The sequence below is a fragment of the Camelus bactrianus genome, chromosome 16, assembly GCF_048773025.1.
Source record: "Camelus bactrianus isolate YW-2024 breed Bactrian camel chromosome 16, ASM4877302v1, whole genome shotgun sequence".
Classification (NCBI taxonomy): Eukaryota; Metazoa; Chordata; class Mammalia; order Artiodactyla; family Camelidae; genus Camelus; species Camelus bactrianus.
Window position 1 is genome coordinate 10,292,893 of NC_133554.1, and position 22,239 is coordinate 10,315,131.

The window sequence follows — 22,239 nt, forward strand, 5'->3', positions numbered from 1 at the left end:
GTGCCACCTGCTGGACAAGAGCCACATGACGTGTTGACTTCACCACCCAAGTTGCTCCCCAGATAGAGAAACCCAGACCTGGAGTGGCCTCTGGCTGAGCCTTGACCCCAGCTGGAGACGAGACACCTCCACACCGGAACCTAGTCACATGTTGAGCCCTGTCCAGGCCAGTGTAACTCCAATTCTCATTCAAGCTCCCCTGGCCCTAGATTAGAGCCAGAACAGGTCAGGGGATCCAAGGACAGCACCCTCTAAAGCGAAGGGCCAGCAGGTGCTTTGGGTCCCAGGGCCTGTGGCTGTGGCCCTAGGGCTGGGCTCCTCCTTCCTGGCTGAGCTGTGTTCCCTGACGGGGTCCCTGCCATGAGAGACCCTCAGGCCCTGTGCCCCAGTGTGGCAGGCTCACGCACTGCCTCCCTGGCCCCATGCCCTGCCCAGACCTGTTCTAGATTCCACACCACCCTTCCCCAAGGCTGCCTCCACCTCCCACCCACCGGCTCAGGCAGGGCCTGCCGAGACTCAGCTGGGAAGGCTGGCAGGAAGGAGGCTGTGGCAGGTGCCGTGGGGCCATGGAACCCGAAGCAGGGCCTGTACTCTACCAGAAGCTGCTGGTCTGGGAGCCAAGCTTAGAGTCCGAGGAGGAAGAGGAGGAGATATCAGAGCAGCTCATTCCGGATCCCTGGGGGCCCCAGGACTCCTCTGGGTGAGTCAGGGGGCGGCCTGGGCACCCAGCAACTCAGACCTGAGGCTGGCAAGTCCCTCCCTCTGGGGCCCCTAAGGAGGGCCAGACAACCCTGTGCTTGGCCAGCTCAGGAAACTTTCTGGCTGAAAGAGGGGAGCCTGGGCTACAGCTCCAGGCCTGGCCTGTGCCAGTCAATCCAAGGCCTGTGCATCTGAAGGGACATCTGTACCAAGCCAGCCCCGCCAAAGGCTCCCAGCCCCCACCCCCAGCAGGAGACACTTGCTGGGCAGGTTGGGCCTGGCTACACCTGGCTGGCCCCTGCTCCTCCAGCCTGCCAAGGCCCCGTCAGGCATCCCTCCAGACTGGCCAGACCCTACCTCTCCAGCCCCCTCTCCAGAGACTCAGTTTCCCCCAGCTCGCTACCACCTCCGTCTTCTGCCAGGAGGCCCTTTCTCTTGCAAACTTACACTCTCACAAGCAAGACCAAACCTTTTGGGAATTATTCCCTGGGTTCTCATGGGGTTCTTGGGGGTCCCCCCGCCTGGCCCTGGCTCAGGACATCCCTCTCTGCAGGAACAAGGCTGGGGGTCTGCCCGGGGCCTGGGCCCGACTGGTAGCTGCCCTGCTGCTGCTGGCCATTGGTTTCTCCCTGGCCGTGAGGCAACTCCACAGCAGCAGTGGCTCTCCAGGAACGTTGGGCTCTGGGGCCCCTCCACCCAGCAGGCATTCCCACGGCCCTGGCGTGTACCCCCATGGTGCCATCATCAGCCCCGCAGGTCAGTGCCAGGAGCAGCTCAGGGGAGGGAAGAGGCTGGGGTCACTGGTCCCAGCCCGCCTCTCCACGACAGTCCCTTTCTTGCTGCAGCCACGTGCTCCCACCTGGGCCAGGAGTTGCTTGTTGCTGGGGGCAATGTCGTGGATGCTGGCATTGGAGCGGCTTTGTGTCTGGCAGTGGTGCATCCACACACCACAGGGCTAGGTCAGTGACAACCCCAGATGGTGAGCCCAACCCTGGGTCTGATCAGTAACCTGGAACTCAGGCAGTCAGTGGCCTTGACCTCAAGGCTGGCTAGTGGGTAGGAGCCAGGACTTGGGCAGTAGCCCCCACCTTAGGCTGTGACCCTTGATTCCAGATCAGTGCGATCTTGACCCCGGGCCTGGTTATTGACCCCTGTCTCCAGACCTAGTCAGTAACCCCTGACCCCAGGCTAAGTCACTGACCCTTCACCTGGGACTACTGAGTGCCCTTGACCCCAGTCTGTGCCCCTGACCCCTGTGTGACCCCTTTGTCTCCTCCCAGGTGCCATGTTCTGGGGCCTCTTCTACAATAGCTCCTCAGGCAACTCAACTGCCCTGACATCAGGCCCAGCCCAGACCCTGGCCCCCGGCCTGGGGCTGCCCTTGGCTCTACCTGCCCTGCGCCTGCTACACACCCACTTCGGCCGCCTGCCCTGGCCACGCCTGCTGGTGGGCCCCACCACGCTGGCTCAAGAGGGCTTCCTGGTGGACACATCCCTGGCCAGGGCTCTGGCAGCCCAGGGCACAAAGGGCATCTGTCCACTCCTTTGCCGTACTGATGGGACCCCCCTGGGACCTGGGGCCCGAGCCATCAACCCCAAACTGGCAGCTGTGCTACACAGGGCTGCACTTGCCCCCACCCCAGACCTCACTGGGGATGCCCTACTGAGCCTTCTGGCCCAAGACCTGGGGCTGGAGGGCCCCTCAGCTGGGCCCAGGCCCACCTTGGAGCCAGCACTGCGACTGCCTGTGCCCCAGGGCATCCTGTTCACCACCCCTAGCCCCTCAGCTGGCCCAGAACTCCTAGAGCTGCTAGAGGCAGCTCAGCAGTCTGGAGGGCCCAGCCCTGACCCCTGCCCACCACGCCTCCTAGCTGCTGGGACCACAGGGAGCAGTGTCCTGGCCACTGTGGACAGCGGCGGCTCTGTGCTGCTTCTCACCTCCTCGCTCAACAGCTCCTTCGGCTCTGGACACCTGTCCCCAAGCACTGGGGTTCTACTTAGCAACCTGGTAGCCAAGTCTGCTGCCTGGGCCTGTCCTCTCATCCTCCGTGGCAGGCTGGATGACAATGAGGCTGACGTTTTGGGGCTGGTTGCTTCAGGGACACCCGCAGTGGCCAGAGTCATGACTCATACCTTGCTCAGCCACCTGGTCAGGCCCCAAACCCATGCTCAGCAAGGACCCACCAAGAGCCCCAGACCTTGTATCCAAGGGACCCTGCTCCAGGTGGCAGCCCATGCAGAGCATGCCCATGTCTCCAGTGTCCCCAGTGGCTGCTGCCCCTCCCAGGGGTTTTAAGGCGGGGGGAAGTGTCTGGCAGGGAGGGCGGTGGGAGTAGAGGTCTCAAGCCTGGAGACAGGGGCAGGGCAATGGAGTGCATAAAGAATGTGCATCGGTTATGTGCTCACTGCTGGCTCGGGCCCTCAACTTCCAGCCTGGTCAGTTGCCTGGAATTGAGTTCCAGGTCTTTTTTCAGCTAAGGAACCTGAGGATAATGAGGAAAGAACACCAGGGCCTGGGGACAGCCCTGGGTTCAGATCCAGCTCTGGGAAGGACAGGTGGCAGAATGCCACACCCCTGCCTAGGCTCTGGGATCATGGGCAGAGCATGCATCTGGCATCTCCGTCTTCCCCTTCAGGCCACACTCTGCTGATCGCCCTCAACTGGGCTGGAAACAAAATAAAGAGCAAGTCTCCCGGACACCATGTGCCGTTCCAGCTTCTTGGTTAATTTCACATCAGCGTTTGAGGCAGCTGGTGTCTGGGCTTCTCCGTGGGCAGCGCAGGAGACTCACAACCAGGGATGCGGAGCCAGGCTCATGTCTTTCAGCTTTCCCTTGCTCTGCTCACCTCTTCCTCCTGGGGCACCAAGTACCAAATGTACATAGTAAATGGTTTATTCTCACTTTCTGAAACACAGTAGAGCAAGGAAGGGGTTGAGAGGGTGAGTAGGAAGTGACAGGGGCAGGGGCTGGAGCTGGGTGTGTGGAATTTCAAGGCTGGTGGGGTTGGCCCTCGCCTCCCCACCTCCCCAAGGGCTGGGGTCTCTCTGAACTACAATAACCCAAAGACAGCTTCTCAGGCCAAGAAACAGGGGTGGCCAGTAGCACTCCTCCCCCGCACTGTAAAAGGTATCTCCGATGTAACAAAAATCTTGGTCCCATCGCCTCTGCCTCCCCCTTCCTCCAACAAAAACAATTCTTCTCTCAGCTCAGTAAATGGTACACAATCTACCCAGTTATTTTAACCCCCAAACCTAGCATTCCATAACCCACTACCAGCTCCAGATCAGCTGGAACTTTCTCATGTTACCTTGGTCCAATCCACCATTGTCTCCAGCTGGTCTTCCTGCTTTTACCCCGGCTCTCCTACAATCCATCCCCCACACAGCAGCAGAATAATCTGTTAAAAACGTAAATAGGATCAGGGCTCGTCCCTGCATAAAATCCTTCAATGACCTCCCATCACACTCAGAATGAAATCCAAACTCTTGGTCTGCTTGATTGAGAGCAGAAGGGCCTGGCAGCCACACCCGGCTCCGCCTCCAGCCGGCTCCGCTCCCGTCTAGCCCCGCCCCCAGGCGACCCAACCCAGTGCGCATGCGCCGGGACCTGACCTGGAAGAGGCAGTCTTCGGAGCCCACGTGTTCGGCCAGCATGGCGGAGATGGAGAGTATGGAAGTCGCTGAGGCTGTGTCTACTGGAGAGGCCCCGAAGAGCGGCGCCCGGCCTGCCGACCGTCATGGCCTGCTGAAGCACAGCCGCGAGTTCTTGGACTTCTTCTGGGACATTGCGAAGCCGCAGCAAGAGGCGCGGCTTGAGGCCACAGAGAAGCTGCTGGAGTATCTGCGCACAAGGCCAAGGGTATGGTGGCGGGGCCTGGGGCAGGAGGTTGCGTAGATTCCGGCAAAGATGTGGCGGTGGGACGTGGGGCACGGGGTCGCGAACCTGGATGCCCGGGTGAGAGCGCGCTGAGGGGCGACGTGGGCGGGTGCCAGATGATTCTTCTCACTGGCCCACCTGAGGTTGTGCTTGATTTTGCAGGGGTCATCCGAGATGAAGTACGCCCTGAAGCGCCTAATCACTGGGCTCGGCGGCGGACGGGAAACCGCCCGGCCCTGCTACAGTTTGGCCCTGGCACAGGTGAGTGGTAGGTCCTGGAAGGGGACCAGCCGTGCTGGTCAAAACGCTAGGGAGTGAGGAGGGCAGATGCCTCAGCTGCAGGGGAAGTGGCAGGTGAGAAGTTGGGGGGGGGGAGGTGGCATCTGAGCAGAAGGGAGGTGTCCCCACGTGGATGTAAAGAAAGTGCGGGAGCAAGTCCTGTCTGCAGAAAAGCCCAGGCAGGTAGGGTAGGAGGCTGAGCAAGTTTGCTTTTGGGTACATGGATTGACCAGCCACAAGGTACATTGATTGAAGGCAATAAGCTTTGGGGTGGGTTCCCTTATCTCTGCAGGGTTCAAGGCCCTTTCCCCTCAACAGGCACTTAGCTAATTTTAGGCCACCTGTAAGGAGTGTGGAGTGATGAAAGGGCAGTAGAGACCCAAGCCCTTTAGGATCTAGGGGCAAAAGTTACTTTCTGAACCCCAGGTGGACATGAGGCAGGGAGACAAGATTCAACTCCATTCACAGCAGTGTTCCATCAGAGACATCCTTGGCCTCTGCCAAGGCCTCTGGGCAGAGTTGAAGGGAGAAGTGGGAGGAGGTTGAGGTCTGAGGAATGTGGCTGGACCACTCCCCTGCAGCCCTCTCTTCGTCCTGGCAGCTGTTACAGTCTTTCGAAGACATCCCCTTGTGCAGCATCCTGCAGCAGATACAAGAGAAGTATGACCTGCAGAAGGTGAAGAAGGTGAGAGTTAGTGGCCCCAGGGAGGTCAGGAGCCCAGGGTGGGGAACACTTGGGCCCTTCTCATCAGGGCCTGGAATCTTTTTCCTAGGGGATGGTGAGACCAGCTCTCTTCGCAAACCTGTTTGGGGTGCTAGCCCTCTTTCAGTCAGGCAGGCTGGTGAAGGTAAGAGCTTTGGGGATATAAGGAGGGATGTGGGCTGGCTTGGGAGTGATGGGGAAGGGTGGCACGCCCTGCTCATCCCCTCTCCCCCTCTGGGGGTACCAGGACTCCGAGGTACTGATGAAGTCGGTCAAGCTGCTGCAAGTCCTGGGCCAGCACTACAACCACTTGCAGGAGCAGCCCCAGAAGGCCCTGGTGGACATCCTCTCTGAGGTACAGGCTTCGCAGCTGTGGGGCAGTGGGGCCTTGGGTAGCACCACCTGTTACAGAACAGGGAGAGGATGCGAGTTGATGCATGGAAATGTAGCACCATCTGGTGGAAATAAAAGCGTGTAGCTTGACATTTCATAGTAACTATGTTTATAAAAACTTAAAGATAAGTATAACTTAGTAAAATGTTTTACTTGATTTAACATACCTGAAGTGTTACTTTAATGTGTAAACAGTATAAAAAAAACTGTAGAGGTTTTTTGAGGGAGGAGGGGTGCATATTAAGTCTCAAGTCCAGCGTGTGTTTTAAACTCACAGCGTATCTCCATTCAGATTAGCGCATTCTAAGTGCTCAGTGTCCCTGTGTGGCCAGTGGCTCCGTATTGGACAGTGCAGCTCTAGAACAGCACCTGGCATGTGACAAGGGGGTTAAACACATTTGCCATTGTTGTTTTGGGCAGAACTGGCCCTTCAGAGACCCTCCATGCCCAACTTGGGAAACGGAGATGGGCCAATACCTAGAATCCTTTGTTACTGGGGAAAAGGTAGGGATTGGCTGGCATGTCCCAGGCTGGGCCTTTCTGCACCTGAACTTGAATCCTAGCTCTCCACTTGGGGTTCCTTGTATAAGAAATGGGCTAGTCCTGAAAAACCTGAAGGAGGAATAATTAAAGGAGTGGCCCCAGGCAAATTAACATCAGTGGGATGCTTGTTAAAGACCCAGCTTCCTGGGACTTGGGAATTTGAGCATTTTAACAGTTACCCTTTGATGGTTCTGATGCCTAGCAAGGTGGATTGTGGCTGACCCTTCTCAGGCTGGCACTGTGCCAGAATCCTCGTGGGAGCCTGGCAAGTGGAATAAGGCCCAAAGCGTTCACCCCCATGGCAGGGAGACAGGATGCTGTGAAGGAGTTCCCCCCCTCATCCTGTCTCCCCACGCCAGGTCCCAGAGGCCGTGTTGCAGGAGGTCCTGCCGAAGGTCCTCAAGGCTGACTTGAGTTCAGTACTTGGCTCACCCGAGCACCTGGAGCTCTTCCTCTTGGCCCAGCAGAAGGTGCCCGAGAAGCTGGAGAAGCTACTGGGACCAGTCAACCTGTTCTCAGATGAGAACATCCCCAGGTGTGAGGGAGGTGGGCGGCTGGGCTCTCTGGTCCATGGGGGTGGGCATCCCTTCAGTCCCACGTGCCTGGCCCTTTATCTGTTCTGAGGGTGCCCTCTGAGTCCCCTCTGCCCTCCTCCACAGGCTGGTGACAGTGCTAAAGATGGCGGCCTCCTCTATGAAAAAGGAACGCAAGCTGCCCGCCATGGCCCTGGAGCTGCTCCGCCTGGCGCTCCAGGAGGACGTGTTCTCACGGTTCTGGAAGGAGGTTGTGGAGCAAGGGCTCCTGAAGAAGCAGTTCTGGCCGGTCAGGTGCGTGGACGCGTGGCCTCTCTCCATCCTCTCTCCCCTGTTAAGCGGGGATGGGCCAGTGGTCCCTGGGGACCGAGGGCTCTGACCAGGCTCTGTCATGCACCCCCTTAGCTACCTGTGTTTCCGCCTGCTGGGCACGGCCCTGCCCCTGCTGTCCAAGGAGCAGCTGCAGCTGGTGATGCAGGGGGACTTGATCCGACATTATGGGGAGCACGTGGTCACTGCTAAGGTGGGTGCCACCTCCTGTGGCCCATACTGACAGAAAGGGCCAGGCGACGGGGCTGCTTCCTGCACAGTTGTGGGCGGTGGGCCTCGGGTGTCAGCCCGCTGCCAGAAGAGAGGATTGCTCTTGGTGTCAGTGGTCCTGCCTGGGACGGGCAGGCACAGCTGCTGTTGGAAGGGACTTGGGATGTGGGTGTCTTTTTTTCCTCTGGGTAAAGTGAGCTACCTGAGCCCCCCTTTCCATCTTCCCCTCTGAGCAGAGTGTGGCGGGGCCGGCCCTTCTGCCTTCACGCCCCTCAGCCCAGGCACGGACAGCCAGCGGTCTGTCCAGACCCCCCTCCATCCCCAGCTGTCACACTAAGAACAGTCATCACTGATGCTGTTTTCAGCACCGTCCACGCACCCCACACCCCAAAGTGCTCGACAGGAGAATCAAGTAGTAGTTAAGAGCGTGGAATCGGGGACCAGACAGCCGGACTCCAGCCCTGACACCATAGCAGTTAGCTATGTACTGTGCACAGGTGGCCTCCCTTCCCTGTGCCTGCCTCTGCTTGTCCCGGAGACAAGAGGAGCAGTTCCTTCCTCCGAGTTAGGAGGATAGCCGGGCTAACATCCATGGGCGCTTAAAGCAGTGCTCCTTGCACAGAAGTACAGCTGGGCTTGGTGGGTGTGCTCCTCACTTCATCCCTACAGCTGGCTTTGGAGAGCTGCCATTCCGGTCCTCGGGGCGAGGGACAGGCGCAGAAAGTACGGAGCGGTGATTGAGAGTGCAGACTAGGGGGCCCGACTGACTGGGGTCAGACCCCAGCTGCACCGTTGGAGCCCTGTGACCCTCAGGAATTACGTCTAAGCTTTTTTGTGCCTCATTTTTTTCATCTGCAAAATAATTAAACCCTTTGTGCGAAGGGTCGTTACAAAGATTAAGCACTGGGGCAACAGGGCAGCCCAGCCTGGCGGGGCACCAGGGAGGAGTCTTCCCGGGCCCTGATGTGACCCAATGTAGAAGAAGCTGGCGGCAGGGCCTGTTCGACCCCTCCTGGCCAGTGACCCCCAATCCTGTACCCAACTCTCTGCAGCTCCCAAACCAGTTCAAGTTTGCTCCAGAGATGAACGAGTACGTGGAGGCCTTCCTCAAAGGCTGCCAGGATGACCCTGAGCGGCAGTTGGACATGGTGGTGGCCTTCACGTCCGTCACCAACCAGGGCCTCCCTATCACGCCTACCTACTGGCGGGTCGTGAGGTTCCTGAGTCCCCCGGCTCTCAAAGGCTACGTGGCCTGGCTGCGGGACATGTTTCTCCAGCCCGACCTGGACTCCTTGGTGGACTTCAGCACCAACAACCAGAAAAAAGCCCAGGACGCTTCGTTCCACGGGTGAGGGGGCCGGGCAGGAAGGGGCCTCTTGGGCCCATAGACCTGGATCCACCCTCCCTCCTGTCATGCCAGGTTCCACGGGAGGGAAGGGGAGGGAAGGAGAGGAGCCAAGCTGAGCCTTCACTCTTAAAGAAGACCTTCTCGGGCATGTTCCCATGCTGGTGATAAGGGCATTGGGGAGGTCTTTGTTGGTTTTCTGTCTCCAAGATGCAACCAAGGAGAATGGTTTTTGCCATCTCTAAATGGCCTCTGTGACCTGCCTCCTACCCGCAGGCCTGAGCGAGCTGTGTTCCGGCTACGGAAGTGGATCATCCTTCGCCTGGTCAGCGTCGTGGACAACTTGCACGTGGAGAAGGAGGAGGCCTTGACTGAGGAGGTGGCCAGGTACTGAGACATGCTTGAACCCCAGCTCCCCATGGGTGTGGCAGCCGAAGAATTGGGCCTCTTGCCTAATCCTGGTTTAGGTCCCCCTGGAGCCAGAAGCCAGAGGGGATCAAGTCGTCACGGGAAGCAGGCCATCCTCGCCTCTTGGGGCAGAAAGAGATTTAGGGAAAAGCATTTTGGGAGCTCACGGAAGGAAGGGACCCAAGGAGTGTGGGGCTGCGGGGGCAGCAAAGGCCCCCGGCTGGCTCTGCGCTCCCCGGACGCCTTTGTGCATCGACAGTGTTGGGGGCGCCTCTGTGCCGGAAGCTCCTTCACCCTCGCCACAGCCCTGAGAGGGGCAGCCGTGCTGGCAGAAGCAGTGGTGGCCTGGCCGCCAAGATAACACAGGTTATTCTGCCCTCCCCAGGTTCTGTTTTTTCCACTCATTCTTTGAGACAAAGAAGCCCACGTCCCAGATCCCAGAAACTGAGCAGTCCTTCTCCCCTCCTCTGGAGAGCCGGACCCGGGAGGTGGTGGGCAATGCCTTCTTCAGGTGGGCACTGGGCAGCTTGGAGGAGAGGTCTGAGGGTGGGCGAGCAGGCAGGAAGGGGGCCTTGGGAACACTGCCCCCTCCAGTTGTAAGCGGAGGCCCAGAGAGTTGGGGTGAGTCAGGGCATGGGGGTGGAGAGAGGTGGCCGTGCTCACCAGCCCATGACACTGACTCTTCTCCCTCCAACCACCACCAGCCTGCTGCAGACCCTCAGCACACAGTTTAGGCAGGCGCCGGAGCAGACCCAGGACAGGAGGCTCTGGACCCATCGCCTGGTGCAGTTTGCAGACATGCTTTTGAGCCATGGCCGCAACGTGGCTCCCCTGACGCCCTTCACCACTCAGCAGCGCCAGGCCTGGGACCGGTGAGAGGGTGTTGGGGTTTCCAGGGCGTGTGCAGGGCGTGTGCAGGGCGCTCTGGGGTCTGACACTGCCTTCAGGGGCTTAAGAGTGTACCTGTCTCACCTAGGATGCTAAAGACTCTGAAGGAAGTGGACGCACGGTCCTCAGAGGCCAAGGCCAAGGCTGCTGCCTTCCAGCACCTGCTGCTACTGGTGGGCATCCACCTCTTCAAGGTACAGCAGCCTGGAAGGGAGGTCAGGGACCTGGGGTCAGTGGTGGTCAGGAGAGGCTCTGGGGAGTTGAAATTGGGAGGTTTCCTAGGCCAGCTGCTCCTGGCTGGAGTTCCAGCTCGAACAATCACTCCACCTGCTTAGTGGGCACCAGCTACATCCGGAGTTTTCCCTGCAGCATCACTTATTTGTAATCCCCACACTTATGAGGCAGGTGCTTCTGTTTGACAGGTAGGGTAACTGAGACTCAGAGAGGCAAAGTAACTTACCCCAGGCCACACAGCTGTTGGCTGGGATTCAAGCACAGGGGTCTGACTCCACTATCTCACAGGGCCTCCCCAAACTGCCTTACTGACCAGAGGTGATGAATGTAAAGAGAGAGGGGGGCGCTGCTTCCTTCTGTCTGTCACGGTCAGTTAGAAGTGGGGTCCTGATTTTTCTGTTTAACTCTCACCCACCCGGAATCCATGGTAGTGGGTTGGGGTTAGCGTGTTTCTGTCTGGTGCTCCCAACGTGGGGTTCTGCTCCTGTCACAGTGTTCCTCGTGTTGTCACTCACGCTCCTTCTAACAACGGGTCCTCTGGAACCAGCTCTGTCTCTATTCTCTCCACCAAGAAGCCTTGACCACATTTGGAGCTCACGGCAGCAACTCTTTTGACCCTTGTGGTTTCCTCCTGACTACGAACCCTGGTCTCTCTAGAAGTTTTCCTTGCGAGTTGTGTGAGGCCCTCGAACTCTTAAGGAGCCTGATTAGACAGCACTCTCAGTTGCTCCTTCTGGCCTCATGGCTGTGGTTTCTGCTTTTAGGCCCCCGTCACTCCAAGCCCCACTCGTAGACAAGCTGTGTGGGTAATGGATTGGCCACACCGCCCCTTCCAATCCTTGGCGCTGGGCTTCTGGAGCTTGGCTTGGGTCAGAGGTGCCCAGCCACAGCAGGGGAGCTGGAGACATAGATGGCCAGGGCTTTGGGCCCCTGTTCTGGCCTTCATTCTGCCACTCCTGTCCCAAACATTGAAGCCACCCACCACGTTATAGGGAAGAAGTCTGCCTTTTCGGTACCATTGATCGCACACGTTAATTTCAACTCACTGGTTGGTAACTGGATTCTGGGTTTATCCCCTGGCAAGATGGGCTTAAATTGGTTTAAATTTAAATTTGTTAAAATTAATAGTTTTCAGTTCTTTTTCTGTAACAACATCAAGGCAGGTGTGGGAGGGAAAATCTAGAATTGCGAACTAGGAGGCTGGGCACCGATGGGGAAGTTGGGCGCCATGTTCCCTGAGGGCTCTCAGGCCATGACTGAAGTTCAGTGTAAGAGGTCATCAGCTCTTGGACTCCTGGGGTCTGGCTGGGCTCCTCTGTTCTGGATGGTAAGGGTGACCGGCTAAGGCAGTGGGGAGTCTTCTAAGACCTCAGATGCCAGCTCCTCCCAGCTCTTGGACTCCTGGGGTCTGGCTGGGCTCCTCTGTTCTGGATGGTAAGGGTGACCGGCCAAGGCAGTGGGGAATCTTCTAAGACCTCAGATGCCAGCTCCTCCCACTTGGCTACCCCTCCCCTGGCTCAGCAAGGGCTGGGAACAGAGCCTGGCTCCTGATTTTAATCCTGCCCTATACAGTCCCCTGCAGAGAGCTGTGACCTGCTGGGTGACATCCAGACCTGCATCAAGAAGAGCTTGGGGGAGAAGCCTCGCCGGACCCGCTCCAAGGCCACCAGTGGGTCATTGCTCCGGGGAGAGGGGCAGGGGCAGGTTCTGGGCACAGTTGGGACCCAGCATGGGGTGGTGGTGCCCTGCCCAGACTCAGCCCTCTCCACTTGCAGGCCTCCAGGAGCCGCCGTGGGTGGAGGTGCTGGTGGAAATCCTGCTGGCCCTCCTGGCCCAGCCCAGTCACCTGATGCGCCAGGTGGCCCGGAACGTGTTTGGCCATGTCTGCTCCCACCTGACTCCACATGCCCTGCAGCTCATCCTTGATGTAAGTCAAGGCCTTTGGGGAAGTGGGTCCCAGGATGGGGCTCTCCAGGCACCAGACTGCACCAGGGCTGCCCCATCGCCCCTGGTCCTCACATAACCTGCAGGGTGGTGAGGGCTTCTATCAGACTCTGCCTGATACAGTGTGTGCCAAGGGGTTGTCAGGTCTGAAGGAGGTGCTGGAGGGAGTGGCCTTCTCTCCTGGGCTCCGCTTTCCTCCCCGAAACGGAGGCCTTTTGGCCAGGACTAGATGGCGTGGTCAGCAAAGGCAGTCAGCAGGGCCCAGATGTCACAGAGCGGGTGAAGGGGCAGGATGGGTAGATGAGTCTGGGAATCTTTGTAGGTGCTCAAACCCGAGGGGAGCCAGGACGAGGACGACAACGTGGTGGTCATGGATGACTCCGAGCAGAAGCCACTGGAGGATGAGGAGGTACTTGCCGGCAAGGGGCAGGGCAGCTGGGCAGATGCGGTGGGCAATGGGGAGACGTGACACACGGCCGGCCCACCCACAGGACAAGAGCTCAGATGGCGAGGACAACAAGGGCAGCAAGAACTCGGAGAGTGAGGAGGAAAGCGACGAGGAGGAGAGCGACGAGGAGGACCTGGATGGGGACGTGGACCAGGGCTTCCGGGAGCAGCTGATGGCGGTGCTGCAGGCAGGGAAGGCGCTGGTGAGCAGGCGCCCGGCCAGGTCTCCCGGGTCCATCTGCCCATACGCGGCCAGGCTGCTCACAGCATCTGTCCCTCAGGGTGGAGCGGACGGCGAGGATGATGAGGAGGAGGAGCTGGGGGATGAGGCCATGATGGCCCTGGATGAGAACCTGGCCAGCCTCTTTGCCGAGCAGAAGCTGCGCATCCAGGCCCGGAGGGACGAGAAGAACAAGCTGCAGAAGGAGAAGGTGCTCCGGCGGGACTTCCAGATCCGGGTGAGCCTGCAGCTGCCCGCTGGACCACCGCGGTCCTCGGGTCTAGTCGCCCCACCTTTGCTCCCATCCCCCACCTGGCTGAGCCCACCCGTCCCGGCCGCAGGTCCTGGACCTGATTGAAGTGCTGGTGACGAAGCAGCCCGAGAACCCCCTGGTCCTGGACCTGCTCGAGCCGCTGCTGCTCATCATCCGGCGGAGCATGCGCACCAGCAGCACCAAGCAGGAGCAGGACCTCCTGCACAAGACGGCCCGCATCTTCACGTGAGTGCCATGGGCACCGGGGAAGCCGAGCCTCCGGGGCTTCCCAGATGGAAAGGGTGGGAGCCAAGATCCCTGAGTGGGCCTGCTTGGCTGCCCTGGGGGGCACACTTCACTAGTTGTCACGCAGCCCTCGTTCATCCATCTATCCTGCGACAATCAGCACAGGGTCTGTGTAAGACCCACAGCCCTCGGGGCCCCCTAGTCCCAGCCCTGCTTTCATGGTCACTGCAGTTGGGAAACCAGACTGGTCGCCAGCAATGACGTCCTGGGGCTGTAGTAGGGAGTGGATAGGAAACAGTGGGGACACCTAACTCAGTCTTGAGGTGCCAGAGAAGGCCCCCTGGGAGAGGTGTCAGCAATACGGGGAGCTGTAGAGCTGGTCAGGCCCAGAGGCCACAGGCAGGGGAGGAAGGCATGTCCAGAAGGAAGCTAGTCAAATGCAACAGGAACAGAAGAGGCCTTGTGGCCCAGCCCTGGCAGGATCGGGGCCCTCAAAGGTATTCACACCAAGACATGGGCAGGGTGCGGGGCTGGTTTGTCTTTTAGGAAAGGTGTAGCAGGGTGGGCTGTGCTCGAGCACATAACGAGAGACGAAGCAGGTGGCAAATTGAGCCCTGCCTTCCAGAGAGCAGAGAGGGTGGTGGAGACAAAGGCTCAGGAGTTGAGAGGCCAACTGTACAGCACAGGGTGGGTGAGGAGGGCCTGATGCCCCCCTCCCCTGCTGGCCCCAGGTCACTTCTTCACTAGTTCTCTCCGCCACCTGCTTGGGCGATGTTGAGTTTGTTGAGTATCCTGCTTCTCACCTCAGCTCTGCCCAGCCACCCAGGGTGCTGGGCACACAGACCCTGGTTTTGCTTTACAAAGGGCCTGGGAGTCACTGTCCCCCGAGAGACAGGTGCAAGGGGGAGATGTGAAGCAAGGGGGGGTGTTGGTCCATGGTGGAGCCTCACCCAGGGAGGCCTGTTCTCCTCTGGCTTTTCCTCAAGGCAGATCCACATGTGGCCCTGGGCCTCCCCCAGCAGCTTTAATCAGACTCCTTTCTTTATGTGTGTTTCCTGCCTGTGAAATGGGACCCGGGGCCCCAACTCTGGGGCTTGGCTCTGCTTGGCAGGGAGCAGGGCAGGGAGAGGACGTTGTAGGTAGCTCTGCCCGCTTCCCCTCCACAGGCACCACCTGTGTCGCTCCCGGCATTACTGCCGCGACCTGGGCGACCGCGTGGAGACTCTGTATACGCAGCTGGAGCAGCTGGTGCAGCAGGCCTGCCACCAGGCTGACTCCTCCATCTCCCTCTACTACTTCAACGCCGCCCTCTACCTGCTCCGGGTCCTGAAGGGCAACACTGTGGACAAGTCCACCCGCAAGGCCCAGAAGGAGAAAGCCAACGCTGACACCAGCACCCAGCCCCAGGGCACAGAGGTGAGCAGGCCCTGGCCCGGGAAGACTTGACCTGGAAAGTCCAGTGTCCACAGATGGGAGCGTGTCCCAGGCGGCGGTGGGACCATCCCCTCGCTTCACAGATGGGGAGTTGAGGCCGAGCCTTCCTTGGGACCCAGCTTCCAGCCTTCTGAAGGCAGCCAGGCTCTGCCCCCATGTCAGGGGCCCCTATCCTTGGCATCATAGCAGCTCTCTCTCACCTGGCCCAGGCTGCCAGCTGCTTGGATTTGAGCCTCGTGACCCCGGTCTATTCATCTGCACTGAGCTCCTTCCTGACCAAGCGCAACAGCCCACTCACCGTCCCCATGTTCCTCAGCCTCTTCACCCGGCACCCGGTGAGTGTCGGGCCAGGCCACCCCTGTGGGGCCCCTGCTTGGGCCCAGCCCTCACAGCCGCCTCACAGCCCTGTCTTTCTCTCCCCAGATGCTCTGTAAGAGCCTGCTCCCCATCGTGGTCGAGCATGTGGCAAGCCCCACACGGTCCCGTCATCAGGTAAGGGGCTGCCCATATCCCAGTCCAGGGCCTGTTTGAGTTACCCGCTTGACTTGTCTCTGGCTGGCTGTTCGCGAGGCCCAGGAATGCTGCCCTGGGGGGCGGAGGGTGGGCCCTGCCCCTCTGCCCTGGCCAGTGCCACCCTCCCCCCACCCCCGACTATAGGCCCAGAGTAGCTGAGGGTGGGGGACACTTCCCACGTGACCCGGGCCCTCTGGCTCCTCAGAGCTCATTCTCTGGCCTGCACGGGGGAAGCCTGGGGGCTGGAGAAGTTGGAGGAAGCTGCACCGAGTAGTAGAGGGCCAGGTCTCCCACCTGCCAGAGGAACCGGTCAGGAGCAGTTGGTTGCTGAGCCCAGAGCTTCTGTGGTGACAACCCAGGGAGGTTGGACCCAGAGCAGCAAGCAGGCAGCTCCCCCCCACATAGCCTAGAGTTTTCTCAGCCTGCTTGGGTGCCCAGCAGGCTCCCAGAGCTCATGGGGTCCCCCTGTAGTTCCCTAATCCTTGGCCCCACATGCCAGGGCTGCTGGTGACCACACTGCCCCCCACCCCAGGCCCAGGCCTGCCTGCTGCTCCAGAAGACCCTGCCCACACGGGAGCTGAGACTGTGCTTCAAGAACCCGGAGTGGGAGCAGCTGATGGGTCAGATCCTGGCAAAGGTCACTGAGGTAACAGCCACGGGGGACCCGCACGCACACCCCCACCTGCAGTAGTTCTCTGGGACCCGAGGGCTGAGAATTGCTGGTACTTTGCACCTCGGGTGGGTTTGGGTTGCCCCGGGAAATGTTTCTTCCCTCGGGGCCTTCGTCTCTGACGTGGGAGACAGGAAGGCCTCGGGCAGCTCTCCGGAGTGGCTCAGCCTGACCGCCTTCTCCCTAGAATCTGCGGACACTGGGTGAGGCTGAGACCAAGTCGGAGCAGCAGAAGGAGCTGTCCTCCTTGGAGCTGCTCAACACTCTCCTCAAGAACATTCATCATGAGGTGAGCTTTGGGCTCAGGAGGGAGGTCACCAGGCAGAGCAAGCAGCCTGAGCAAAGATTTGGGGGCAGGTGGGGAGCCACGTGAGGAAGGTTCTGGATGGCGAGGTGAGGAATCTTGGCTTTTTTTTTTTAATCTGGGAGAGGAGAGTGTCACACCCATACCTGGCCAGTTGCTACTACTGAGCTCCAGTAAGAAAGCTGAGAAGGGGCGGGAGCGCTGGCCACTGTGAGAGGCGGCGATGGAGATGCCTGGTGGGCAGCTGTTAGGAGGAAGCCCAGGTGTCCAGGGCTGCGGAGTGGGGGGTGCTGGTGGGCCGTCAGGGTGGGGGCCCAGAGGCAGCTGTGGGTGAGTAGTTCCCCCCAGGTCTGGCCCAGAGGAAGAGGTTTGGGGGTTCTTAGTGTAGACACTGGTCAAAGCCCAGGTGTGGGGTTAGCTCGCCAAGAGGGCGCTGCAGCGGGGAGACGGGGCCAGGGCTGAGAACGGCAGTGGGCTTGAGAAGCTGTGCTCAGAGTGGTAGAAAAAACCAGCAGAGGTGTGTTCTGGAAGCCTATGGATTTCAAAAATAACCCACTCAGTCCATGACAGGGATGGGGAGATGGGAAGCAGGGCTTTGGTGACCCTGATGTCACTACATGGTGCCCTTCAGGGTGGGAGGGCCTCCTGGCTGTGGGAGAAGAGAACAGAACCTGGCACCTGGGCTCTTTGTCCCTCCTGGGGTAAGAGACTAGTGATTTACGGCAGAAGGAGTGGCTGAGGGGCCACAAGGGGGGTGTGGGCTCCCAGAAGGCGTGAACTGGGCAAGGGTGGGAGGATAGGGACCGGGAGCCAGGGAGAGGCCATGACTCTGGTCACCGCTACAGCCACAGCCTTCCTGCCCCTCTGCAGAAGCTGACCGTGGACCTGACTGCCACCCTGGGCGTGCTGCAGAGCCAGCAGCAGAGGCTGCAGCAGGGGGAGCACCCGACCGGGTCCAGCCGCCTCCACGACCTGTACTGGCAGGCCATGAAGGTCCTCGGAGTCCAGTACGTTAGGGATGGGGGCTCCCACCTTGGGAGGGGCTGGGAGGTCCTCGTGCCACCCGTGTTCTGATGTGCATGCCCCACCATGAGAGCTTTGGGCAGCCTGGGGACCACAGAGGCTGAAGTCATTTTGCCCTCTCCGCACGCTTCCTTACTTTGCTCACTTCCTCCTAGGCGCCCCAAGTCAGAGAAGAAGGATGCCAAGGAAGTCCCTAAGGACATGCAGAGCCCCGTTAGCCTGAAGCGCAAGAAAAAGGGGTTCTTGCCAGAGACCAAGAAGCGCAAGAAACGCAAGTCTGAGGGTGCCACACAGGAGGAGGGTGCCAAGCCCGCAGCCACTGATGGGACTCAGCCCCCCAGCACTGGCAAGAAGAAGAGAAACAAGATGAAGTCCAAGGTCCCAGCCCAGTCCCAGGTGAATGGGACACCACCTACCAAGAGTCCAGCCCCTGACCCTCCTGCCACGAGCCCCGACATCCCTGCCAAGACCCCAAAACCACAGAAGAAAAATCGGAAGTTGTCCCAGGTAAATGGAGCCACCCCTGTGTCCCCCATGGAGCCAGCTGGCAAAAAGCATCAGAAGAATCTGCCCAAAAAGGGGGTCTCAGGCAAGTCACCACAGTCCGCGCTGCCACGGAAGAAGGCCAGGCTGTCTCTGGCCAGCAGGAGCCCCAGCCTCCTCCAGAGCGGGGCCAAGAGGAAGGCCCAGCTGAGAAAGGTGAGGAAGCTCTCAACACCAGCCCTGCCCCACTCACCCTAGAGACTCCGATTTTTTCATCGCAATTTTGATAAACCAGTCTGAGGTACTACTTACAGCGCTGTGGGGAGAGGGCCTGCCGCCAGCCCCCCGGGAGGTCCCGATGCACTGGTGTTTGGGTGGGTTAGGAGGACCCCGCCTTGTGCCCCCACCCCACCCTTAGGCTGCTTTGCTGCAGGAGCCACCAGGGCATGATTTAAATAGCTTTATTTCTTCATTTACAAGAGGAATATATTTGGCTTCTCTCTTAAGACTCTGAGATTCACAATCAGCAGCTCTAAAAAATAAAGGAGCAGTTTGGCTTCCGGAAGGAAGAGGAAGCAACACACGGACCTGGTTCTTGTACAACAAGAAAACATTGCTGGGGCCCCAGTTGAGGCCGGGGTGGGAGTGGAGGCCAGGCTGGTCTTTGGGGGATCCCACCCCTCCCTAGTCAGGCCCCCCAGGGTGCCCCAGAGCTTGGTGGGGAGTGGGTATTCCACCAGTTTACCCACCACTGAAGCCATGCCAACAACTACAGGCAGAGAGCTTGAAGCTGGCTCTGAGGGGCTCCTGCTGGCCACAGGGGCGTCCCCAGACCAGAACCACCTTGATTCCAGCGAAGGTACAGGGAGGGAGTGTGTGGAGCAGAGAGGATGGTAAGTTCCACCCCAGGGGCCGGCAGCCTGGTGTGAAGTTGGCAGCTGCACCCTGGTGTGTGGCGACGAGGGAGGCATGGTCAGAGGCTGGGTGAGTCCTGGGCTGTGGGGGAAGCAGCAGCCGGTGTTTGCATGGAGGTGGCTCAGGGCGTTGGCCTCTCCCCATGGGCCTCAACCTCTACCAGGCTAATCCCTGGGACAGGAAACTTAGTGGATGGCTGCTTCCTCTGGCAGCCAGAGCCCTGGCTGCTGCCCCATGGATTCTGGGAACAGTCCCCTGTGCCCTACCCCTGGAAAGGGGCCCAGCCTGGGGGCAGGAGTCAGTTCCTGGCTTCTGTGGTGGGGGGGGGGGTCATGGAGGAGATGGACAATGGGGTGCTACAGTGGATCCAAGGAGCCCTGTTAGGGGTGAGGAACCCCCAAAGGTCTCAAGCCTGGGGCACAGGTGGTCTGTCTTTGTCACCAGGGCCTTCACCCCTGGTGATGCCCACTGCAAATCTGGGGATGGTCCCCACCTGGGAGACCTCCAGGCTGAGCTGACAGCCAGCTCAAGGTAGGGAAGACAGCTGTCCTCCAGAGTGACCAGCCTGGCTGGAAGTGCCCAGTCCAACATCCCCGAGGTCAGAGGCTTAGCTGAAAAACTGTAGTCCTCACGGGCCAGGCCCTTAAGGGCGCCTCAGAGCCTGAAGCACCGCCCTGCGGCCTGGGCCACCCTTTCTCTGTGCAGTCCATGGGCTGTTGGATCTTCCAAGCTGCAGATAGTGCCTTGCCCAGCAAGCTGGGTAGGAGAATCCAGCCCCCTGGCCCCACGGTCTGGCAAGGGCAGAGACTTCCCCAGGATCACATAGGCCGAGGACAGGCCAGCCTCTCCCCACGCACCCACCGGGGTCTGTCTTCTTCCTGGGCCCCAGGACTCCTGCAGCCCAGACCCAGGCCTGGGAGTCTGTCTGACAGCGTGGCTCCAACAGACATAGCCTTCCAGATCAGTCGAGGACACGGCCTCTGTGAGCCACGGCCACTCAGCAGTCCCAGACCAGAGCTGGTGGGTGCCCAGCTGTGGGTCACACGGAAAGCTTCGGGACAGCCCAGCAGGGCCGGGATGCCGTGGGACACCTCCCAGACTAGGTAGGAGCAAGGGTTCTTCATGGTCCCAGTGGCACCTGGAGGGAGGGGGTCAGAGGTCAGAGGTAGGGGCCAGTTCGAGTTTCCCTCCTACACATTCCTTGCTGTTTGGAGAAACCGGCCTTTCTCCGCTTTGGTGGCAGGAAGGGTCTACTGGAGCCAAGGCGCGGGGGCAGTGACCTTAGATCTTGCACTGCTGGGAAGCTGCAGCCCCCAGAGGCCAGGCCCAGAGAACGGTCCAAGTAGTAGTCGGGCCCTGGCACTTGGAGGAGGATTCCGGAGGACAGAATCCGGAACAGAGCAGGGAGTTCCTGGCCCATCCATCCCTGACCTATGCCCCCAGCCCTTCTGAGGAAAGAAGGGGGAGCCAATTTACTGGAAGAGGAAGCCTGCCTCCCTTCCCCTGGATCCACCAGTCCATTCAGGCAACATTTCGGGAGGAAAAGGACCAAACCCAGGGTTGGGATGTGCTTGGGCAGGTGACTCATGAGGAACTGCCCCTGCTTTCAGAATCTCCCCCATCATGAGCCGAATGCTCCCACTCTGCTAACCCTGCCCCTTCCCTCCCCCAAGGAGTCCCACCCTCAGCTCCCCTGGCCTGCACTCACCGCCTCAGACTTTCACAGATGCCGGCGGCATCACCAGCTGGTTCACCCTGGGGGAGAGACGGGCGGGGGTCAAGGTGGCGGATCAGCGGGGGCTGGGCCCGGGCACTGCTCTGGCACATCGCATCACGGGGGCCGGTGGACCGGACGTGCTGGGCAGGGACCTCGTCAGCCCCAGAGGGAGGTGGGAGAGCCCAGGGGTGGGGAGAGGAGAGAGAGGAGTAAAGAGGAGAGGAGAAAGAAGTCAGAAAACAAGAGGAAAAAGAAAAGGTGGGGTCCCAGCTCTGAAAACTCTTAATTCCAGAGAAAAACTCAAGTATAGAACCACCAGGAGAACCCCAGGTCATCACGGGCTCCCCGCCTGTAGCCGGAGGCAGCATCACGAGGCTGGAAGGCTCGGGGGCTGGGGACCCCATCAGCCAGGTGACCCACCCGCGTGGGGGCTGTCACAGCCGAGGCAGCAGGCCCACCCCCAGCCCCACTCACTGCTGCTCAGCCTGGGCGCGGTCGCTGAGGAAGAAGAGTGCGGTGGCGAGGAAGAACATGCCACCCAGGACCACGACGAAGGGGCAGAGCATGAGGGCGTAGCCCAGGCTCAGGAACTCCCAGAGCGGGGAGTCCTTGGTGCTCTGGCGGATCAGGTCGGAGATCTGTGGGATGCTGGGCGTCAGGGCAGGGCCACCTCCCCAAGCCCGGCACCCAGCCTGGTCCCTCCCGCCCCCACTACTCACAAAGCCGATGAGGTAGGGGCTTCCGGCGTCTCCCAGCAGGTGGGAGGTGAAGCTCTGCAGGGCCACAGCAGTGGCCCGTCTTGTGGGGATGACCACACACTGTGCAGGAAGCGGCAGGTCAGAGGCCAGGAGAGCCAGGTGCACCCACCTCGCCCCAGCCCAGAGGTCACACTTCAGAACCTCCCACAGCCTCAACTCACTCTGCCTGGTGCCTTGACCCCTCTCTCCTGGGCCCTCCCCTCCTCCAGCTCCTGAGACCAGGCTGCCCTTGACAGAGAGCCAAGTGCAGAGGTCACAGAGAAACCAAGGCCCAGAGGCACACAGATCACACGTGGAGGCCCAGAGCTCACACGTGGGGCCAGGCAGCCCTGGGACCAGAACCCTGGCCTCAGTCCTGCCCTCGCCTCCCCACACACTGAAGACCCACCTTGGTTCCCCCTCCATGAGGACCTGCTAAAGCCTAGGCTGACTGGGGTGGGCGACAGTGGTCAAGCAGGACCCTGCCTGGGAGAGCCTCCACTTTTACCCCGAGCACCGACTGCCGGAGCTGCTGGGCCCCCAAAACCCCACCAGACCAAGCAGGCCCTGACCCATAGGGTCTGTAGCTCCAAAGCTGGGCAGGCCAAGGTCACACGAGAGGCATTGGTGGCAGAGGAGCCACCTCAGTGGGTGCCCTGGGCAGCCCCCTGCCCCCAGCTCCAGCTGCCTTGTCTAGTCAGAGCCCCGGCCTCTGTGGACAGTCTGCGAGCAGCCAGTGCCCACCCAGCACCCCACTACTATGGGGGAGGGGAGACCTGGATTGCATGGCCCCATTTCCAGGAATAATTAGTCACTTGGCTGTGACACTTAATAATAAAATGGGACACAATTTCCCTGGGACCCAAACCCTGTCAGCAGCTGGGGCTGCC

The 22,239-nt window shown here is 60.0% G+C and overlaps 3 protein-coding genes across 22 annotated transcripts in view; 2 read left to right on the plus strand and 1 right to left on the minus strand.

The window, feature by feature from the left end:
- Positions 1 to 566: 566 nt before the first annotated feature.
- GGT6 (gamma-glutamyltransferase 6) lies at positions 567 to 3,402 on the plus strand. The gene is made up of 4 exons (XM_010969956.3): positions 567 to 700; positions 1,253 to 1,455; positions 1,545 to 1,658; positions 1,980 to 3,402. The coding sequence occupies exons 1-4, from the start codon at positions 567 to 569 to the stop codon at positions 2,993 to 2,995; spliced, it is 1,467 nt and encodes a 488-aa protein (XP_010968258.2). The 3' UTR covers positions 2,996 to 3,402.
- A 909-nt stretch (positions 3,403 to 4,311) lies between these two features.
- MYBBP1A (MYB binding protein 1a) lies at positions 4,312 to 18,563 on the plus strand. The gene is made up of 26 exons (XM_010969953.3): positions 4,312 to 4,559; positions 4,740 to 4,838; positions 5,458 to 5,541; positions 5,630 to 5,704; positions 5,807 to 5,914; positions 6,855 to 7,030; positions 7,155 to 7,322; positions 7,434 to 7,551; positions 8,621 to 8,916; positions 9,190 to 9,300; positions 9,707 to 9,832; positions 10,026 to 10,193; positions 10,298 to 10,403; positions 12,016 to 12,112; positions 12,219 to 12,370; positions 12,710 to 12,796; positions 12,879 to 13,037; positions 13,116 to 13,292; positions 13,396 to 13,553; positions 14,720 to 14,969; positions 15,197 to 15,322; positions 15,411 to 15,479; positions 16,033 to 16,146; positions 16,358 to 16,459; positions 17,345 to 17,481; positions 17,653 to 18,563. The coding sequence occupies exons 1-26, from the start codon at positions 4,353 to 4,355 to the stop codon at positions 18,236 to 18,238; spliced, it is 4,056 nt and encodes a 1,351-aa protein (XP_010968255.3). The 5' UTR covers positions 4,312 to 4,352; the 3' UTR covers positions 18,239 to 18,563.
- Positions 18,426 to 22,239, minus strand: part of SPNS2 (SPNS lysolipid transporter 2, sphingosine-1-phosphate) — a 42,773-nt gene continuing 38,959 nt past the window's right edge. For 12 of the 20 annotated variants that reach the window (XM_074342555.1, XM_074342554.1, XM_074342553.1 and 9 more), the window contains 3 exons: positions 21,332 to 21,430; positions 20,604 to 20,650; positions 18,426 to 20,033 (listed from right to left, as the gene is read on the minus strand). In XM_074342555.1, coding sequence (XP_074198656.1) covers positions 19,550 to 20,033; positions 20,604 to 20,650; positions 21,332 to 21,430 — 630 coding nt within the window. In that variant the 3' untranslated portion in view covers positions 18,426 to 19,549. Of the gene's footprint in view, positions 20,034 to 20,603; positions 20,765 to 21,086; positions 21,431 to 22,239 lie in introns of those variants that run through there. The other 8 variants (XM_074342557.1, XM_074342550.1, XR_012499440.1 and 5 more) reach the window with 7 other exon arrangements.